Source organism: Zosterops lateralis (assembly GCF_965231275.1).
Source record: "Zosterops lateralis genome assembly, chromosome: 9".
In the NCBI taxonomy this organism is placed as follows: domain Eukaryota; kingdom Metazoa; phylum Chordata; class Aves; order Passeriformes; family Zosteropidae; genus Zosterops; species Zosterops lateralis.
In genome coordinates, this window is record NC_139769.1 from 8,227,338 (window position 1) to 8,250,243 (window position 22,906).

Consider the following 22,906-nt stretch of genomic DNA (forward strand, 5'->3'; position numbering starts at 1 on the left):
ATGACTAAATGACTCCCTGTAGATGAATCTTTTTATGGCAAGCTGTAAAATTTACTGAAACCTTTTTGCATTGCCCCCACAAGTAAAAAGTCACCCTGATATACATATGGGGTGTGATTCTGTGTCATTTCTTGCCCATTTTGGTGCAAAATAGTCTCACTTTTAAGAACTCATGGTATCTTAGCCAAGCCAGTTGACTTCATGCTGGCCACAACCCAGCTTTGGTTCTGAAATGACGGTGTAGGTGTCCCTTTAGGAGAATACAGTGAAGAGTCAGGCTGAGATCCATGTATATCAATCCCTCCTCCTAGTTAGGTGCTGGAAGAAGGAGCAGGAATGCCAAAAAGAATAAGTTCTTATAACAGTAAATTAAGGATGGGGAATTTATGCAGCACTTGTCACAGTAAATACCTTAGAAGCCGGAATGCATTTTTGTGTCATGACCATTGAATCATTTTTATGAGAAGTCAAAGTAAATTCATATGCAATCTTTAAAATTTGTAAAGAGTTTAGTTCATCCAGGAAATCATGTGTTGGGAATAGGGTACCCAGATCCAGATCAGATATACTTCAGAGAAACATTTAGGTTTTAAAATCCTTCCACAAGCTAAACTGATCTCCAAAATCTTTGGAGTTTCACCCTTCTCTGGAGCTCATGCTCCATGCAAGTGAACATCATGCCAATGTGTTTCCCATTTCCTGGGGATTAAACTGCTGTGTTTGATGACTCAGGACTTTCCAAGGAAGCAGCTCAGTCACTCATTCTGTCTGAAGTGGCCTCAGGTGCCTCAGAGGACATGTTTTCTCTTCCACAGTGATTCATGATTTCAGAGCAGAGGATCAGCTCTCTCTTTTTTTTTTTTTCTTCCCACAAAGTTAATTAATAAAACAAATTTCTATTAGTGGGTGTTGAAAGATTTTGGTTTCCCACCTGCACTCCCAAATGCTCTGCATTCCAGGAAGAATGAAAAATGGACCTTTGAACAGAAACAGAAGGGAGGAAAAATGGATCAGATGCTGTAGATGGATGTAGGTACAGTGGCTGCCAAGTGATATGGTGAAAGAACTTCCTGAATAAAGACAGTTTCTTGCAACTGTGATTGCTAAAAAAACACCACTACAGTAATCCAGTTTTGGCATTCATAGGTGCAAATTTAGAAGGTTTGTGGCCCAGGGGGTGTCTGGCAGAAACTGAACTGTCTGGGCCTCCCCACTCTCCTCTTGCTTAGGCAGGCAGCTACACATAATGCAACTGTTCTGCTTGTGAAAACTGGATCTCCTGCCACTGTCAGAGGCTCTTGTTGGTCAGGAGAAGCACCTGGAGGATTCACCCCCTCATGGCCACTGTGGACCTGGCTATGCCCATCTGTCTGCCTCATGTAGCCCCACCACAGTAGAGAATTTCTCATCAGCATCAAGAATTACATATAAATTTATACCCACCACGTTTGTAACTTTTGTCACTTTAACCTGAAAACATTTGGTCTTACTGGGAGCCAGAGTTGACAGAAGGACTAAATTTGGGATATTTCTCATTCTTACTGCTGTATGCGACGTCAGAGCAGTTCACAATTCCTTAGTGCCTTTCTCTGCTGGGGGCAGCCTGCAGATAAAGAGACCCAGTTTGGTGCTCTCATTTGTGGGAAAGAACACACCGAAGTCTTTCTCCAATGATTTCCAGTCAGCTCAGGAGGAGTAGTAACATTTTCCTGCTAACTTGCAGCACTTCAGCAGCAAAGTCACAGACAGGCTCCAAGTGCTTTAGTACCCAGTGCCCTGTCTGGCAACTAGATTTGCATCTCCTGTCATATGACCCCAGCTTCACATTTCCAAATTATTCTTGCAAAAATAAAGGCAGTTTCAGAAATTTCTCTGTCAGGACAGCACATCCCTATTTTTGTTTGAAGGGCTGGTACCAATCTGGAGTCCCCAGTGATCAAAGTGCACGTTCAGAGATGGGCCTCGTGTTCTGTTTGAAATAAGGGCAGCACTTTGAAGCAAGGATGAAGCAGAAGTAAATCAGGATGAAGGATGTAGGGCATTACCTACTTTACATTAAATCCCTGCTGGAAGACATGGCCAGTGTTCCAAAGCTTTCCTTGGAGAGTGCTTGGAAGTTGCACACCAGCCTATTTGTGGAAAGCTGAACAGTTTTCTATTGTCCATGATGTGAAAACGCTTCCCAGATAAACACTTTCCCCCTCCACTGAAGAAAAACAATAAAGCCTCAGCAGAGTTGTTGGTTTCTATTGGCATTGAGCTCTGTTACAGGCTATAGTTCATATCCATGCCAGAGCCATTAAGGAAAGATTCCGTTATTGAGTGAGACTGGGATAATCTTCAAGGGTTTAATAACATTGTGCGCCCACATCTCTGTGTCTCTGGGTTCATTATACCCCTGGAATGTAAATCCCAATCCACAGTGGATAAACAAGGTTCACATGGATCTCAAATACTTTTGTGGTATTGTCTCCTCCTGATTTCTGAAAGGAAAAGAAAACATTGCTAGAAATAAGCTCACTGGAGTTGTCTAGCGCAGAGAACAGGAGGTTCAGGGGAGGACCTTATCACTTTCTACAGCTACCTGAAAGGGTTTTACTGAGGTGGGAGTTGGTCTCTTACCCACATAACAAGGAGTAGGAGAGCAAGAAAGGACCTCAAGTTGAGCCAGGGAGGTTTAGATTGGATATTAGGAAAAATTTCCTCACAGAAGGGGTTACCACACATTGGAACAGGCTACCCAGGGAAGCAGTGGAGTCACCCTCCTTAAAGAGATTTAAAGGGTGTGTACATGTGGCACTTGGGGACATGGTTTAGTGGTGAACATTGCTGTGCTGGATTAGCCATTGGACTTGATGATCTTAAAGGTCTTTTCCAACCTAAACAATTCTGTGATTCTACAAAGAGAGCAGTAAATCTCTGCTGCTGTAGTGGGTTTAGGTTGTAACATTGCCTGTGTTTGTGGCATTTTAAGTAATTTTAAGGAATTATTCCTAACACCAACAGAGTCAAGGCATCATATTCCATCACATGGAAGATCCAGAAGTCCTCCCAAGAACTTTGGATATAAAAAGCTGATTTTTGAAATTAGCAATGCTAAGAACCAAGGCTGTGTAACATGGGGATAATGCCAGTGGTGGCTTGGTCCAGGTCAGTAGGTGGCTCCCCTCTGCTTCTCTTGTCCTGGCAGGAGCAGGTCTGAAGGACCTCGTCATGTCCTCACCTCTGACTCCAGTTTGGTTTTGCTGGGTGCCTCCATCCTTCCTCCATGGTGCCTCCTAGGCTGAAGACCTTTTCCCAGGAGCATCATGTGGCTCCACTTCCTGACCTGCAGTCAGTGAATGCAGTAGATACAGATTCACTTTTCCCACCATTTTGTCAAAACAAACCTTGCTTTGAGTTTGTGACAAAGAAATCATCTTTCTTGCCTAGAGGCATGGGGTTTCTTGCTAATATTAAATGGTAATTTTGCACTTGTATCAAACTGATATGTAGATTAAGTTTTAGGTGGGAATTGCAGCTTCCGTTGACATTTAGCAGGCACTGAGGTTTTAAATCGATGAGGCAATTTTAGAAACATTCCCCTTAAGGAGAAAGGACATAGACTTGAAAGAAAGCAGAGGTAACAAGGGTTTCATTTGTTTGTTTCACAAATGCAGCCATGAATTTAGGGCAATTACTATGTATTCAAGCATTCATACCGATTGCAGTCATTGCTGAATGGTCTGCAATTCCCACTCATGTCAGTGAAAGGCATCAAATGAAATCCACAGGCAACCAGAAGTGGTTTAAATGAGATAATGGAGCTGGAGACTGATTTTGGTTCGTTCTTCTTTCACTGGTGGGATGCACTATTCCACTTGCCTCCCTCTTTTCCTCTCCTGCTCTTCCAAGAAGCCCTGGTCAGTCTGTGAACAACAGACCGGGTGAGGAGGTCTCCTGTATAGGAGTCCTATAGGTTCCCTAACTGTTTGACAGTGGTGTATAGAAAAGAGCTGAACCTTTCCTCATAAAGCCTGACTCCATCATGCTTATTTTCATGTCAGTAAGGATATACACTCTTTTTTGATCTGTGTGCTACATGCAGTAATTCAGTTCTGACTGTCTGTCAGATAATTCTTAATAGAAAAGGAAGGCAACAGAGGGACAGAGTACCCTCCCCTTCTGTTCAGAATTAACAGGCTTGTGGGGCAGCCCCAAGCACTCAATCTCATTGTAGAGATTGCTAGATGAGTCGTCCTGCAGTTTTAATTAAAACATCTCACACGGGCATCTATTCAGCAGCATTGACTTTCCTGCAGTTTGAGCTGTATTACAGCACCACCTCATGAGAAGTCCTAGTTTGGTCACTCTCAGTGTTCAGCTTTGTGTTGTGATAAGAAGCTAATGTGACTGCTGGAACCTGTGCTGGATGCCAGGCATAGTTCTGATGAGTCTCTGACATCTGTTACTCTTGTTATAGTACGTGTTTTTCCATAGCTAGGCAGTGCTGCAAGTACTCAGCTGTGATACCCTCTTGGACAACTGGCACTTAGATAAACCATTTCAAGGCAAACAAACAAACAGATATGCACATATAATGGAGATAGGTGAGCCCCTAGAGCTCCTGTGCAATGAGGCCTCCAACAGAGTTAGGGAGGGAGGCTGCAGGAGCTGTCACTTTTGTACTGTCTGTCATTGTCTCACACCCTTTGCAAGTCTGTCAGCTTGCTGAGATGGAGCTCTTTAATGAATGCATAATTTAATTCTGGGATTCTTAAGTGTAGTAATAAAAGTAATGATCATGCATAATTTAATTCTGGAATTCTTAAGTGCACCAATAAAAATAATAATCACAGACATTTCAGTGAAGGAGGGATATTTTCTGGGGTCAGTGCAAATTTTCCTGTTTTAAAGAAGGAAGACCTGGAGCCTGTTGCTTATAACTAGACAGTGAGATTTGCCTGAGTTCATTAAAAATCAGTCTCTCCTATGGCCTCAGATGCCTCCTGGATATTCAAGGTCTGGTCTCATAAGTTTCAATTAGCAAACTCAAAAAGAGAATATAAAACCTTCTTTTCTTCCTTTAGGTTTCAGCAGCAACGTGCATGCTTTGTTAATGAAGAATTTTAGTGAAGAATGGCTTTGTCAGACAGAAATGAGCATTTGATACAAGCAGTTTCATCAGCATGACTTGATACAGAGAGGAAGCCCTCTGTGGCATAGAGAGACTATGTGAAGTCCATTAGCATTAGAGTTGACAGAACAGCATTAGACATTAAAGCAAGTGGGGTTTGGAGGGAGAGCTCTTCTGCCTTCATCACATTTCGAGGGCTCTGTCCTTTACTGTGCAGTGAAAATGCCCACAGACAGGCTGAAGTGTTGCCTGAGTAGGGATTCTGACAACTGCCTTGTTCTTTTCTTGGAAACACTCAGGCACTGTGATATGGGCAAGGCCAATGGGCTCTAACAATATTTTGGAGAAAGTCAGAGTGTCTCTGTGTTCCCTTTTTTAGCTCAGCAGCCATCAATGGCTGAGCAGATCAGATGTTTTGTAGTGTCGGCTACAGAGACGAAAAGTGGATTTAGTGTCACAGAAATGTGGAGGCTCTTGCAGACATGGTCTTCTTATGGCTCTTTGGTTCTACACTTATGCCTGCTGCTGGATTTAAGTGGCCTGTGTCTCCCTCCTTCTGGTGATAACAGCTACTGATGAGCCCACGTTATCTGTATCTTGCAATTGTAAAAGCTTTGACTGAACAAGGTTCTTCAGGAACACAAGTTGCTGTGCTTGCACAGATCTGTGATCCACCTAGTACCTCACTTTGGCCAGGACAACTTCCAGAGCATTGGAGAGAAGTGCAGGAAACAGCACCAGGCAAACAGTGAACAATCTGCCCTTGGTTTCAATCTGAAGTCGTGAAAATGTTTTAGTCCCTCAGGCTAAGCATTTGGTGCCTTGCTCAGCTGTGTCTCTGTAGTGAGTTTTTATTTTTAAGATATGATAGAGAATATGGACTTCTGCAGATGTATGTTCTCTCTGGAGGATCCAGCAAAGAAGGGAAACTAATTCCAGTGGAGACAATCTGGGAGCAGAACTCATTTTGGATTGTAAATGAGCAAGATACAAACAGTTGTATATTAGCTGTAATTCTACTGTGGAATCAAATCAAACAGCCAGTTTGGTTGGTGTTTTGGGTTTGTTTGGTTTGGTTTGGTTTGGGTTGGTTTGGCTTTTTTGTCAGTCAACTTCTTAAAATTCATTGCAAACTCAGCAGTCAAAATTTTATTATAAGACAGTAAAACATTTTCGTTAACTTTATGTAGCAAGCCTTTGGGTGCTGCATGGACATACAGAGATGTAATTTGAATGTGAAGGCCTCCCTCTCCTCTGTGAAGGAGACTTCCAGGTGTCCCAGGACAGCTGCATATCTCTGTGCTCCCATGTTCAACCAGGATGCCTGAGCAGGAAAAAGCCCATCCAGACCTATGGGACAGGGATTCTATCCAAGGAGCTTTAATACCACTTCCATAAGAGAGTGAGGTACCAAAGGTATCTACATTGTGAATATTTTGCTTAAGCTGAACTACCCAGGCAGAAATAGCTTAGCACTAAATTGGTATGGTGCTAATAAGACTGTGGAGCTTTAGGGAATAGAGCCTGAGGTCAGGCTTGTGTACCATGAGCAAAAAAGGTTCTTATTTGCTATTTATGTGGAAAATGGAAACAAGACTGGAGGGTCAACACATCCTTCCTCTGAGGGCACAGCCCATCCTCTGGGGCTGGAGTGTGCAGCTCTCAGAGTTTTCATGAAAGATGCACAAACAAAGGATTATTCAGTTCAAGAACTGAACCAAAAAAATCGAGAAGGGAAAATAAGTTCAGAGCAATTTGAAATGGAACATTTTGAGGATGCTTTTGAAGGCAGGAATTGGGTTTTGTTGGGTTTTGTCATTTTTATATATTAGTTGGGTTTTTCTTTTTAATTGAAATCAATTTCTGAACAAAAAAGGGCACTTTGTAGCATGTAAGTCTTTGAAAACAGAAGACTAAAAAAAATTAGAAGCTTTGTTCAGAAAATGCTGAAATGAAACATTTTGAGTTTTCTGAAAGAATTCACATGAAAATGTGGAAATGACATATTACAAATGTTACAACTGCCCTCTCTTTTTTCAGCAAATTCAGCCTCTCAAGTGCAGAAAGCTTTCATTTATTTTCCTGTCCCTTAGACCAGCTCCACTTCTAATGAAACAGAATAGATACAAAAGTTTTACTTGCTCTTCTTACTTTATAGTTTCTTTATGGTTTCAGACCGAAAACATCACAGTCCATGTGAATATCTTCACATCACAAACTTTTCATTTATGCACAGAGTTGTACATATATATGTATGTACGCTGAGGATTGAACTCATTTCCAAACTAAGGTTACAGTTCTTGAGCAACAGTGATTCTTCCCAGAGAAATTGTTTGACATGGATTCAGAGCACAGAGATACCATCCAAGTTTGGGGTGGACAGTAATCTAATTTAACTACTTAACTACTTAACCTAATTTAAGTGCTCATGAGATGTAGTTGACTATGGTGCAAAAAAATGAAAAAACAACTTTGTTTCCAAATTCTGTTAAGAAGTTTTAACTTTAGTGTACAGGCCTAAGGCAAATACATCCTAAATAAAATAACCTCATTATAATTATATAAGCTGATCAGGTGAGTGAATAATCAGGGATTTCACAGGAGTAATCAGGGATTTCTCTTTTGCTGTCTCTTGAGCCCAAATTCATCCTGAGTAATTTACAGCACTTAGCCTGAAGCAGCTCAGATACAGTTTAAGTATGGGGAGAATATTAACTCTCTGATCTCTGCTTAGCAGTTACTCTTTTTTGCAGTAAAATATATTTATGCTTTTCATCTTAGGGAGGACATTGTGTCCATGGTGTCATCTGGTTATGTGGTTCTGTGCTCTCAATCCACACTTCCCATCACTGGAAAGAGCCCCTATAAGCTGTGCTGGGTTAGGATTTCTGCCTGCTTTTCTGTTCTTTTGTTTGCTTCCCTCCCAAGAGCTTTGAAAGTCTGAGCTTCATCCTAGCATGGAAGAGAGGAAAAAAAAGCAAAACCTCTCATGGGACAGGACATTGTGGTGCCCATCTAGTGGGTGTGCAGGACTCTCTCAGAGAGATGTGTAGGGGAAGCAGAGCCAGGAGCAGATGTCTCTGTGGCCTGTGGCGAGGGGAGCGAGGGTGCGTGCGAGGGGCTGATGAATTCCTGCTTCACAAAGACACCCCAACTGGAATTTATGAGAATCCATCCACAATAAAAGGCTTTTAACTCGCTGTCTGGCCGTCAGCCGCTGCATCCCAGGAACGGTGGCACGAGGATGAAGCTGCCACATCACACATTCCTTGCTATCACCGCAGCTTCTCTCTTGATGAAACAAAATCTCCCCTTGTCTGACAGTTCTGAGAACTGAAGCAAGAAAACCTCAGTGATGTTGCTGTGCTTGGAAGCCCATGCAAAACAAGGCAGTCTTCTGAGCAAAACTTTTCCATTGCTCGTGCTGCAAAGTCAGGATGCAAATACCAAATTGGCAGGCTGGGATTTCAGGAGATTCTGCACATATCTGAGGAAACAGAGATGTTACCACAAGGCTGCTGAAAAAAATTATATTGATGATTTTGTTGTCTGGAAGATGTGTATCCTCAGCAAAGGCATACAGCAAGGGCAGGTCCCTCCCTGGCCCTGTGGAACCCCATGGGGAGGCTTGATGGGACTCAGTCCAAACATTGCTGGTGTTACTCTGACAGGTCAGGGGCAGAGGCATTCCTGGGGTCTGCCCTGCCTGATCTATGCAGTTTTAAGCCAGGGAATTACAAAAATAATACATTGCAGGTCATCAGGGTGTTAATGTAATTTTTCTGACCAGATCCACTCAATAGCCCTAACATGTCCCAGCAATGAATCAATTTTCAATGGTCAGTGCCAACCCAGAGTGACACTGCAGACCACAAGGCAGAGAGAGAAATGCTGAGACAGCCTAATGGAGCATCCAGCTCAGTCCAAACAACTTACATGTTTTGTTTTGTTAATTCTCAAAAAGAATTAGAAAAGGATGGCAAATTTCATCAGAAGTGAAAGAAAACCACAGAGGTCTTTCTTTGTCTGTGGATTAAGTATTTTCAAGAACTAGTAAGAATAAATGTTTCCCTGATTTCACTGTTTTCTGTACCTTAGGACCAAGCCACATAGGATATTTGTTGAGACAGCAAAGTTTTCATATTTGGACTTGGTTGTTTTAGAGAACTTGTTTTGCAGGACTGAATGCACATCCCAGGGAAGGAAATTAAGGTCAGAGATGAGGAGAACCCACCTAAGGGCCTGAAATAATTTTTATTTCTTCAAGACCACCCTGTGTGGGAATGATACATTTAAAAATGGGTGGAACCTCTAAGCCTGGAATTGCATCAAGTTATTCATGAAAAATCTCTGAGATCTTTGTGTGGACGAAGATATTTGGGTGGTACTTTCTCACTCTTTCTTCAGAAAAGGCACTGTGGCTTCACAAACTGAAAACTAGCCTTGCTTTTTCCCTGACTTTAAAAATAACTATGTATCTTGAAAAGCTGTCTCAGCAGTAGTGAAGGAATGGAAAAAAAAGTCCATTATATCCCTATGGTTTCATACAGTGCAGCTGTGCTAACAGAGTGCACAGAGACTGAGACCAGGGGAAAGACACGAAATAGTCCATGAAATGAGCAGTTGAATTTAACAGTAAAGCTTCACATAATGCAGAGATCGATTGTCCAGGTATCTGATTGCAGACGGCAGGTTTTTGCCGTTATTTTTAGGGGAAAAAATCCAGAATATTAATAAATTTGAGCTCTTTGTATTAATAAATTTTTTACTGAAGTCAGTGGAGAAATTATCGTCTTACAGGAAATCTTTCTTACATCAGATAAACATATTTAAATATTCTTGAAATATATTTGGATGAAATATCCATATTCTGTTTTGTTTTTCCTTCTGGTAGAATGTCTGTAGGATGACAGTCATATTTGAAAAGAACCAGGTTGGTAATTAATTAATTGTATTTTAATATTATTTGTTGTTTATTTTTATTGTAATTATTATTTTTATATATAATATAGTGTAATTATTGTAACTGATTTATTAGATCAGTTTAAGACTAACTTTCTTTTCTTTTAGAGGAGCAATCATGGATCAACATACAGTTTTCAAAAGTCCCTCTTAGGTCTTGGTGCAATTATTAGCAGTTTCTAATAATTAAAAAAATACTAGTGCAGGATAATAGAATGAATATCAACCAAATGTAATATGCAGTTGCCACAGTGGATCTATTCCCCCTGACTTGACTCTAACATGCTGGTGGTTACTTTATAACCCTCTTTAGGTTACAGCATTTTAACATTTCTCCAGTGTTTATTTATTCTCTTCCCAAAGAATGTTCTGAAATATCAAGTTTACAACCTGTGGCTCATGTGATGGTAGTGGAAACAATTAAGCTAGAAACTTTCAAAGCCACCCCTGGGATTTTGATGCCCAAAGTCATTAATTTTAATAAGAAGGGAGCTGCCAGTCGTCTTAAGTGGTTTGTAAAATCTCAACCCATAAAAACACCTCTCCACTGGTTCCAGTTTACAGGGAGCTCAGAGCAAGGTAAACACGTGTAAGAAAATAGTAGGTGTTAAAAGGTGGAAAGTACGTGTTCAGATATCCCTAAGACCACTCAAGGAATCAAAGGGCAGCCCCAGCCCTGAGCTGGCACATGGGGGATGCTCCTGCCTGCAGCATCTCAGGGGGTTACTGGCTGATCAGAGCTTGAGGCACGGAGAAGGAAGTCAATGGAAACAGAAATCTTGGCTCCAGCTCAGTTCCAGTGCCTTCCTGCCGCCCATTGGTCTCTGCTGATCTCAGGACCCACATGATGTCTGTAGGTGCTTGGTCCAGGTCCTTCTTACCTGCCTAAACTCTCCTGTCCAAGTTCACACTGTGTTATCCTCCAAGCTGCTAAATGGCTGCATTTGATGTTGATACTTTGCTGATCCACCATCGTGGTTGGGTAAAATATTAAGAACTCGCCACTGTGGCCTGAGAGACCCCTCAGTGCAAACCTGTGAGCCCCTCTTCATTTATGTGAGTCTGGAGATGGCTTTGCTTCTGCCAAGAGCCTGAGCCATAGCTGAGGCGTTCTTAAAGGCTTTGGAGAGCACCAGGAACTCTCAAAAGAAATTACAGCACCGGGGAAAATTCACCCTCAACATGAAACATGAAAGAAAGTCTTAATGGGGAAAAAAAATTCAGAACCTGCAGATCTATCTGTGATATAAAATAGAGCATGGAGTGAGTATGAATGAGTTTGGAAAGAAAGGACTCACTGGGAGTCTGAATGCTCAGGAAAAGAATTTAAAAAAAGGGATTTTCTTCTGTGTTTTATTAATAAAACCAATCATGAAGACTTCTAGAATTAGTTTTATAAAACTTTCTTTTTTTCTCTATCTGTTGTATGATCTCTGAAGAACTTCATGAATGTTGGCTACAAGTGACAAAGTTACTGTAGTATTTGCCAGTGAGTCTCTTAGCAACAATAATTAATTATCTGTAGGTATTGGAAGGACTTTTGGATGAAACACAATGCAGTGGAAATAGAGGTGAGCATCAAGACTGGTATTGTAACAGACTTCAAGAAAGTTAAAAAGAAAAAAAGCTTCCATTAGTAGTAGATGTGACTTTTTTGGAAGAGAACAAAATGTTCCATAAATGAAACATGTGGTTTCACTTGCGGCACATTTTGTACATTGTCACCAATGAAGTTTAGGATTTTTTATTACTTTTTCATTAAAATGTCTTACTGGTTTCACTCAGGAGGCAAAATTTTTCACGTGGCTTTAATTGTTTCTGTCATAAAAGTCATAGCATCCATGTAATAGAAATAGTTTTGCAGACCACAGCTTCATATTGCCTATTAATTCTCTCCATTTTCTGTACATACAACTCATTGGCCCATCCCAGGGACAGGAAAATTTCTTGCAATTAAGACTCAATATGAACTTCTGCTGAAGTTAGGGGGGAAAAATAACTTTATGTCAGTCCTGGTTTATTAGATTTTTGTTTCAGCTATCTTAGATCACAATAAGTTCACATGGCTGCATACCAAAGGAGAGAGTTTATATTGACTTTCTTCTAAAATCAGTGAAACTCTAGAAGATGAAAATAAAAGGTCTTTTTCTGGATCATTCCAGTCATGTACAAGACGTGGTCATACTTGAGACAGGATTGAAGAACTCTGGCAGAATTGGTTCAAGGAGGTTTTGGGCAGGTCATTTACCCCTGTTTCCATGGTTCTGTCATCAGCCTGGGCTTCCTTGTCCCATCCTGACTGGATGAGGAGACATAATTCTTGTTGCAGTTAAAACAATGGCTTGTTTTCTACAGATGATATCCAAAGTTGGGGGAAAAAAAACCAAAACAAGTAGAGATAATGAGGTAACTTGTGTTACCTCTTTAATTTAAGATCAGCTTCTCTTCAGGTATCTGTTTTCCTCAAAGACAGTCATTTGCCAGCTAGAAGAGACTTTTGTCATTTGATGTTCAGCCCAGCAGGAGAGGCAACCTTGACCCCTACCACAGACTCTAAAGCCTCTAAGAAGTCATTAAAATGCCAGAAAACGGCAGTAGAGTATCTGTTGCCTTTTCTCCATTTTTCAGTTAAGTGTTTACTTGAAAGCTTCCTAGGAAATGCCAGTGCTGTCTTTACTCACTGCCCTAGGGCAAAAGCCTTGTGCACCTTCTCAGCAGTCAGGGGCACCCACTAAGTAGTGCAGTCTTCTGCTTTCACCTTTGTTTTGGCACTCTTCCTCCTTTACTCATATTTAAACATTGTATTTTGCAGTTCCAGGACAACAAAGACAAGCCCAGCCTTGGAGAGACCCTCAGTGACAGCCCTGCCTCCTGTCCAGCTTTCTGAGCAGGTCCCACTGGCATCTCCTTCCCTGAAGCCACAGCAGATGGATGAAGACAGCCTGTCTCCTCACCTCTTGTTGCCTGACAGCATCAGCCAGCTGGAGGAGTTTGGCAGGCAGAAGAAATGGCACAAGAAGCAGCACAAACACCATCGCCAGAGGCAGTTCAATGACCTCTGGGTTCGGATAGAAGACAGGTGAGTCATGACTGCTGTGGTCTCTGTCCTCTTCCTGCTGGCTCCTGTCTCAATAGTCTTTGCAGATCCCAGCTCTTGTTGATTAGAGCATAGGGAGGGTTGGACAAAGGGTATCTGGGAGACACAGGGAGTGAGATGATGTTTTTTATAGCCTAATGAAGAGCTAGGAGGAGAATCGGGATGCTCATAGGCATGTTTGATCAAAAAGTAAAGAGGGAAAAAAAAAAGTTAATGCTTACAACATTTAAAATACACAGAAAAAAAGACTTGTCAGAGTAAAAAACAGGAAAATAACAACAATAGAAAATACTCTGGGCTTGTCCTTTTTCTTCCAATAACTCTTTTCCTATCTGTACCGGCATTTTTCGGCCCAAAGACTTGCTCATTTTCCAACCATGCAGAATATTCCTGAGAGTTTTTAAGATTCTGACAAATTTGACTTTCAACCTTCTTAACTGTGTTGTGGGGCTGAAATGTTTTAACATCTCAGACTGCATTGAAAATAGCAAACTGAAGCAAAATGAAGTACTTAATTAAATCCTCTCTCTGAAGAGAATGGAGGAAGGCACTTTTCCATGGCTATTCCAGTCTTGGTCTGAGGTTAAAAACTCCCATTCAGTGTTTGAATAAGAGCCTTCATGTTTGACCAGGGCTTCTCAATGTGTGCTTTTAGGATTCCTGGGCGATTTATTTTCCCACCTCTAAAGCTCTTAGTGCCTTTATCCAGGCCAAGTCATGGGCAGATAAACAGCCACAGTGTTTATTGATCTTCTAACAAGTAAAAGGAACTAAGTAATATTTTGGGAACTGGCTGCTTATCTACACATATAATGATTGTATTTGAGCATTACATATCCCCATTTGCAAGTCTCTCAGATGTTTCTCCCTTTGCTAAGAAAAAAAGCTTCACGTACTTGTGTTTTCAGATTTTTATTATTATTATTATTACTATTATTTTTATTCATTCTTTTTAATGGAGCAGTTACCTCATTTTTTGTAGTTTATTGTTTTCTCAGGGTGAATGATGTAAGGGTTGCTATTAAGGTGGTGCATATTAATCTTAAAGTAATAAGGCTGTTTCTGAGTTCAGTGCCAGCCCTGTAAGAAGGATTCATGTATTTTCTTTTCAAAGTGTGTTCAGTGGTTGGATCCCCTCCACAGAGGATGTTTAAGAATGAACTAAGTGGCATTTGGTTTACCATAGCTGAGTGCCTCAAATAAAAGGGATTTTTCTGTCCTTCTTCCTGGGGGCTGCTGACTTGTGGTGTCCCATAATGTCCCAGCATTTCACAAGGGTCTGTGGTCCAGTTCTTCATGTGTTGTACAAGTAGGTGTTTAAATAGATCCGTTGAGAGCCTGGCACTTGGGAACCTCCTACCCCTATCCTATCTGTCCAGAAAGGATATTGGATATTGGCAGTGGAAATGTGCAGTTGGGAGCTTAAAGTGGTGCTTATGGATTTTTGCACCTTTTGCTGGTTTTATTAAATGTTCCTAGGAAAGGTATTTAAGAGGTAGTTCCAAAGGTTAGAATTAAATTATTTGCTCTGTGCTCCTGTAAGATTTCATCTGAATCAAAGCCCTTTTATCCGTCTATTTCCATTTCACGAGGTTGGAGATAGGGGGAGGAAACACAAGTTTCCGCTCCCACTATGCTGGTGATGAACCAGACACTGTGTGTTGCCTGCCTTGCTGAAAGATCCCAGGGAGATATTAGTGGGAGATCACAGGCCTAGAAATGAGGAAAGGCTGGAAGAAGGGAAGCTTGCCTTAGTGCTTTCAGATGGTTTATGCTTCTACAGTTCTGGAGTAACTTCTGGTGTTTTCCTGGAAACAAAGCAAAACAAAAAATACACAAAAAAATACAAGTTCACTAAATCAGAGACTCACAACCAGCTCCGATTTCCCCATAAATTGGATGGGGTCTCAATTTTCATAAACCAGCTGCTGCATATTGTGCTTTTGGCAGTTGGGTTTCATCAGCATTAATTGCAAGCTGGACCCTGCACAAAGCAATAAACAGTGAGTTCTCTCTAACTGGTTCCTTTCTGATTGGCAAGAAAAGAGCAGAAATGTGTGTCTGTGACCAGACCTTGTATGGTGATCATTTTTGGGAGGAAACAAGCAGGGTGGCTGATCATCCAGGCAGTAGAGTGTTACCTGTGCAGGAGAGAAACATGGACTTCTTTGCTTTGCCTCAATAATGTTTCAGCAGTGAGACTTAGCACTTATTTTTGAAGGGTAATTGGTATATTAGGGAGTTCTCACTCTGGCCTGTCCAAAAAATCCACTGTACATTGGCATCCACTTCAGTTGGAGTCCCCATGTTCTGTATGGACTGAGGTCTCTGCATTTGGTGTTAACTTGAGCTATGGCCCTGTATTTCCAAATTATTGCTCTTCCTGTTCCCTAACTCACCAGTTGTCAGCTGAAACTTGAATTGTTCACCTTTGAGACAAAGTAGAGGGATTTAGGTCTTTGTTGCGGCTTTTGGGGGAAAGCTGCATAAAGCTCATTGTTTCTTTGCGAGGTCCCCAGAATTCAGCTGTTGGAGCTGCCTTTCAACATGAAAAGTCAAAGAGAAATATACAGGTGGAGGACAAATCCAGGCAAATTTAAACCAGGTTATTGATTCCTGTATGAACCTCATTGAGCTGTGAAATGACTGTGGTTCATACAGCTCTTTTCCAAAGCTTTATTGACCATGGATTAGAGGATTTTATGAGCCATGAATTGCAGGGCTTTTATGGACTATGCATTTCTAGGCGATCTCATACACTTCCATGGAAATCTTAGGGTGTTTTCTTAAGCTACCAACACAGAAACAAAGGAAATGAACACAGGAGAACAATCTTAAAGGAACATCAAAGGTCTGACTCCAACCTATAAAAGCCAGGAAATCCATAATTAATGGTTCCACTAAGACTTCAGCCCTCAGTCATTCGGGTCTGATCCAAAGTTATGGCTACAATCTGAAATGGCCTCGTGAAAAATGAGTCATCATTTAATGCCACACATCATTATTAGTATTTACTTTCAGTTATACCTTGGAAATTGTCCTTTTCTTTTTGTTCTGCCTTAACAGCTGAGGCATTTGAGTTGGCACCCCTGTATGGACTGTTTAGATTTGTGTGTTGGAGGGTTAGTACTGCTGTGGAGGATGAGAAAGCTTCTTCTCTGTCTCCTCCCTGTCTTTTGACAGAGCTGAGATTTGCTGATCTCCTGGGTAATCGGCTGCACTGAAGGCTATTAAAAAATAAAAAATGCTGATGAAAAGTGTGGTTTCCTCTCCCTTCTGCCTCCTTCCCCCAAAATCTAAACAAACTGAAAAAGTCCTGCCTGACTGCAGTTTCTGTTTGAAATGGCTTGTCAAGAATCAAAATTAAATGGAGATTTCAAGTAGCAAGATTTTTTTTTCTTCTTCAACTACTTGATTTTGCAGAAATGTGCGGATCTGAAGTCTGTCCTTGGGAGAAATTTGAACTTAGACAAAACTCAAACCCTGGCTATCTCCCATAGCCAAAATCCAGCTGGGACAGCAGGGAGGGGAGGCAAAACCCTCAGGCTGCAAGGCTGCAGTTTGGCATACAGAGTATCATTGTTCCTGTTGACACTGAGTTAGCTGGGCTTCCCCATATAATATAAATAATTAATTGCAGATCATTCACTGGCTTTTCATGATGAGATGCTCAGTTAATTGAAAGAATAGAGAAATGCCTGTGAAGTTTCAGAGTGGCCAGTGAAGGGCAGGTCAGGATTGCACCTTTGTTGTAGCAGGCAAATGGTTCAAGGCCACCAACAAAACCAGCCCAGGAGAACAGAGAACCTCTCCCAGCTGCTGGGGGGAGTTATCCTGGGACCTGAGGCAAGGAGGGAGGAAAGCTCCTGGGAAGAAAGAGGGAGGGGAGTTATTAACTGGGAGGGTGTTGTGGGAGGAGTGAGGTTTGGAAGGAGCAATGGCAGCTGGGGGATGTGAAAAAGAGAAGTACAGTGGTAGGAAGAAAAAAAGTAGAAAGGATGTAATGGGCAAATTAATTACTGCTGCCAAGGAAGAGATCTGGGTGAAGGTGGTGTTTGGAAAGAGGCTGAGCACACACACGCTTCAACAGAAAAGAAATTAAGGGAAAAAAATTGTTCTCAGAAGAGAAAAAAAGAAATTCTTGTCCCAGATGTAAGCTCAGCCCTGCAAAAGCTGCCATTAGTGGGAAATGAAATGAATTCTCCCTGTAAGTAGAAATGGCAGCTCTCTGATAGCCCACTGCAGAGTATTCAACCCCAGATGAATGCAATAACATCACAAATATCAATTTATTTTGGAAGAAGCAGTTGTTTTAGGGGGAAAAATGTATACCAGTGATGGATGAAGGGAGACAATACGTAATAAACTACACTGAGTTTGCCTGTACAGAGTGAACCTTATCAGTTTGGATGGAATTTAAGCACTTAGCTTGTTATCCTTTCTTTCAAGACAATGCAGTGATGGAAAACAGAACTCTGTCAACTCAGACAAACTTTTAATTCCACTTAACTGCATCTGAAAGGTAAATTTCAGTAAATTAATCCAAATTGCTTCCTTTTCACAACACATGGTGCTGAAATACAGTACTTAACTTCATTAAAGAAAAGACTGCTTTTATTTAAAGGAGACCTAGACACCTTTGAAGTCTAACAGGTAAATTGTGGTCAGATGATTTCCCTCCATATGGTAGCTTTGAGCTTGAAATTTCCATCACTGGGGCCTTGTTTGTTTAAATTACCCTGTCTGCCTCCCTGGTCAGGACACTGCTCAGGGAGTGCCTCCTGATGCTCATGGGGAGGGGGATCACTGCCTCCTCCAGTCTGTGCAGCCAAGGAAGCAGTGTCACCTTTGCATTTATTTGCTCTGTGTTCAACCCAAGATGAGGACACAGCCTCAGCACCTCTGTGTCTTGTAGTGAACCTCTCTCCCTGTGGGATTGCTCCAGCAGCCAGGAGCGGCAGGACTGTGGGTGTGTTGGGAGTCCCACCTTCCCTCCCTTGTCCCACCTCATTGCTGACTGGGGCTTCACTGGGTTGTGTGGCCCCTTGACTTTCCTCCAGCACTTCTGTCTGTTGTTTCCTTCACTGCTCCCCAAGCAAGATTTCCATTTTGGGGGATCTTTGCCAATCCCTGTCCCATCAGTGAGTGCCCCCAGGCTCCAGGGTGTGGCATACAAATATCTACACTCATCAGAAGGTTGACAAACCTCAGGGTTTGTCAGTTTGGGTGCAAGAGTTTTCTGTGACTTGGAATGGTCTCAAAACACCTTCTGGACAAATGCTCTCTCCTGGTTCCTGGAAGGTGAACCTTTATATCTTGAACTGGCCTAAATTCTGCTCTTAGTTTGCCCAGGTTTTTTGAACCCTGGCAGATACACAGTGTCCAGAAGACATTTTGGGCAGTTTAGCAGCACGTCAGTTAGTCCTTCTTTCTCCCAGCACTGCCTGCCTCTCTCAGACATGCCATCTTGCTTCTGTGAAGGCATCCTCAGCTCCTCTGAGCAGAGAGCCAAGTGTAGGGAAATATTGCATGTTCCCTTCCTTAGTCTGGTTGTTTCCATTTAAACCCCTTTAAGATGAGCAGATGGCTCATTGCCTCCTTTAAACAAGCCCTGGCTCTGGCAGTTCTGTCGTCATGCCCTTTGCACAGCCCCAGGTACACGAGCCCTCCAGTGAAAGTAAAATAAGAGCACAGTGTAACTCAGTGCAGTAAAAACAAGAGGAAAATCTCCTGTCTGTAACAAATGATACGGTGATGACATATCCTCCCTCCCTAGATGGTTTTTATTGAGGCTTCTTGGATTATCAGGTTGGTCAGAGTGCACAGAATATATTAATTAAAGCTGTGGAACCTGGCCTCAGCACACAGCTCTCTAATGCATCTCAGTAACGACCGGAAGTCCTGACATTCATGTACAAACCTGTAGCATCTCCATGCTAATAGACCTTCCCTGTCAGCTGGTCATGACTTATAACTTCTTTCCCCTGGTAAAGTCAAAGAGTTAATTTGTTATCCTCCAGATGGGGCTGAAAAGATGTGCAGCCTCAATTTTACCTGCTAAAGACACAAAAAAGATCCGTGTGTTTTTACTTTGTTCTGTTGTTCTTATTAATGTGCTGCCACTGTGGGATGAAACAAACACAGATAAAATTAGAGAAAAACAAGCAAAAGCCGTGCATGTTTACTTTCCCTATTGCATAAATGTCTCAGCACCAATATGACCAATTCATATGAAGCAGTATGCAAATGCTGTTTTAATGAAAGCTATAAATACCTGAAAGTAAAATCATTAAAGAGCACAGAAGTCTTTTGGAAACATAATTTGTGTATAGATTTCAGTTTTGTTGCATTAAACTAAATTCTCTATTGGTAATGCATTAGGTATTTTATTTTAGTGAAATTTAAATCCATCATGAATATTAAACCCATATTTCTGAAGGCGAACGAGTAACAAAATTGGAGCACACAAGTCAGGATTTTTGAACAATGAGGTATTTTTCAGCACTGAATATCCAAGAGCACTTTCTGCTCTTTCCTCCTCAATGCTGATTAAGATTGAAAATACAACACAAGATGTTTTATGGAGTCTGTGAAAAGCTTTCTTCTCCTTTCTTGTTTTCTACTTCTCATTTGAGATGTGTTGAGTAAAGATAGTCTATAGTATCTATCTATATCTGTCCCAGCTTGATGTATTTCTGACTGGGGCTGGACACAGCCCTACAACTGCTAACTTTGTTAAGCTGCCTAAGGTCTGTCTGATGCAGCACAAACAAAATGTTTTCTTAGGATTCAGTTTCAAGAAGCAGCAGCAGCTGAGTTTAGATGATCTCTTCCTCTGTGATCCCCACTTGTTGTGCTGTTTCTCAGCCAGTGCAGCCTAATTTCCTCGTCCATTGCCAGGACTTCTACAACCTGTTAACTTTTCAGTTCCATCTTTCTCCATTTCCTACTTAACTGTTCTCTTTCTCCAGTGCTCTTTCTACCTGCCTTTTTAAACTCTGGCTGCACATACTTGTATGGGCCCTGAAGAAAGGACCCTCCTGCATCTCCAGCTGCTGCACTCACTCCCACCTCTCTGAGCTGTTTGCAGGAGGCTGTGATCACACAAGCACTGCACTTCCCTCTGCAATCCATGCCAGTTAAAGTGGGGTATTTTGGAGCCTGCAGCCTTCAGCAGAATCTCTTTGAGATGGGGACATGTCTCACTTGTATCTCCTATATCCTTGTCACCTGACATTGATGCAGACTGCAGTAAGAGGGAGGCAGAGCCAGGCGTCCTTTCTCTTTCATTTTTTGCCTGGGAGGTGCATTTCCTCCATGTTACTTCATCATCTTTGCTTTTCCTACCATTTTCATACAGGTGTATGTGTGTCCAGCAGTACTGCAGACTGGACAGACAGCATGGAATCCATGCTTTGCTGAATTCATGGATATCATAAAGCAGTCCAGGCTCTTTCTGCTGATGCTTTTCCTTCTCTTGACAACTTGGCAGCCTCTGTGGTGGTGGCCAGTGCCAAGAGCATTGGGGTGACCTGTGGTCTAGATACCTACAACAAGTCATTAGCTAAACCTTTGTGCTCATGCATAAGGTCATTGGATCAATTTTATATTTCTCAGGCATCAGAAATGCACTTATTTGGCACTAAGCTGAAGAAACGGTGCCTGTGGTTGCAAATGTAGGATCATACTTCTTTTACCTGTAGTTTGTTTTAATGTTGGTGTTGAGCTACCATGGTCCAATAGGTCGTGGTTTTGTTTAAAGTCTTGAGATTCCCATCCACAACTACTCAGTCATAAAAACAAGGCTTCAGAATTAGGTTTATAGTACAAAGTGTCTCCTGTAGAGCCAGGCAGAAAAGGAAGGCACTTATTTCACTGAAAGAGTTAATTCTAAGTGAGTTTGACTGTCTTTTGTGTTAATGCAAGGCTTTTTCCCCAGCTATTTTTAGCTTGTTCCAGCAGTGTGTGTCCCACTGTCTTGTGGTATGCGAGAGCTTTGCAGTGAGGTTTGCAAACACTTGTATTTCTGTGTTGTGAGAACAGAGCATTTGTGTGTTATTGGAGCATGTGTTCCTGAAAGGAAGGGCAGGCCATGCATGTCATCCATGCATGCTTTTGTTGTTGCCTGTGAATAACCATGTACAGCAAATGGGCTCTGGAAGAAAGCTTGTTAGCAGATGTCATCATGGCCCTTCCAATTTTTAAATATGAGCCTTGACATTTATATTTTCCATGTCCAGGGCTTTCACTAGCCAGATGTTCTGAGCATTGGCTTCTTGGAATCTTAAACAATGACTCCTCATGGCATATTATCTATTGCACACACACACAAATAAAAGTTATCTGGCTCTTATCAAACAGATAAGATGGGAAAATGCACTCAGTACCCTCAGGTAATTCCTCTAAACCTGAGCTGCATTTTAACACAGCTCTACAAAACTTTTTCTGTTCACTCAGCTGAAAAACAAGTTGTCTGGTTTAACAGGCAGAGAACACTCAATACTCAGTAGCACATTTACCCTGCAGTTTAGGGTGGGTGAGGAGTGTGGTTTGTGTTAACTCAAGGCTCACTGCAGTTGCAGACACTAAAAAGTGCTGCATGGGCTCATGCCCAGGCTGAGTTGGATTCCTCAAACGTGAATGGGTAGTCAAGCACCTGCACTCCCTGTATTGCAGTTCTGGATACAGAGGTTTTTTTCCTTTGGCAAGGGAAAAAATGCCAGAGTAAACCTGCTCAAACGCCACAAGCCCATGTTGGAATTTTTTATTTGAATGACCTACATATCCAGCAGCATCTAAGCCCTGAAAATTACAAATCTGCTGTTCCTCTTAGCAGAGGTATATAAAATACATAAAACATAAAAAAATTAATCTTCCAGTGAGTTACCATAAAGAAAGAGAAATGCCTTTGAAATTCAGGGAAAGTGCAAACACACAACACTGTCAGCGCTAGCCCAGAGGAAAAAGGTAAAGGATATGAAATTTATTTCTGGTTCTGCGCTATTCCCCTTCTGACTAGTGAGTTTCATGCCCTGGAAAATGAAGTGAGGAAAAGTATGACAGGGAGTAAGGCCACATTACTATTGTGGTGGGCAGCTGCTTTATTGGAGGGGTTTAACCACAGTTATATTGTGGTATCTAATAAGACAGATTCATTGTGGAGTGAATCAAGAGGAAATTGGATTCCCTTACACTCCCAGGAGCGTGGGGTGCACTGCAGGCTGGAAACCCAGCAGGATCCCAAAGGGCAGCTTTGGTCTAAGTCCAGTTACTCACTGGGATGAAGGAGAAGTTGGATTTATTTGAATTCATATGGTTTTAATGCTGTAAAAGCCGGGTTCCTGCAATTATGAAAATGCCAGGACAAATTCAGGTTTCACTCAGTTTGCCTCTTCACAATTCCTGAATAACTTAACTGAACAAAGTGAGCTTTATACCTGGGGCCTGAGCCCAGGCTGAGGGAGCCAGGCTTGGTGCCTGGGAACTGCTGGGTGCCAGGGATGCCTCATGTGGCAGAACCATGGGGAGACATGCTGCAGACCACGCTCTCAAAGCTCAGATCTGCAGAGACACCTCAGGGTCTGAGTTGTGACACCTGGCAGGGAAAGGGTTTTCAGTCCTTCCAGTCCTGCGGGCCAGTGAGCAGCTTTTTATGAGCCACTGATGGCATCTCCAGGCTTTCAGAGGGTTTGAAAGTGCTTGAGGAGGAGTTTGTGCTGTGACTGCTGTCA

At 41.9% G+C, this 22,906-nt stretch overlaps 1 protein-coding gene across 1 annotated transcript in view; it reads left to right on the forward strand.

The window, feature by feature from the left end:
- The window catches only part of TRABD2B (TraB domain containing 2B), a 265,264-nt gene that overhangs the window by 230,622 nt on the left and 11,736 nt on the right, over positions 1–22,906 (forward strand). Inside the window, exon 6 of the mRNA XM_083867587.1 lies at positions 12,891–13,157. Coding sequence (XP_083723713.1) covers positions 12,891–13,157 — 267 coding nt within the window. The remainder of the gene's footprint in view (positions 1–12,890; positions 13,158–22,906) is intronic.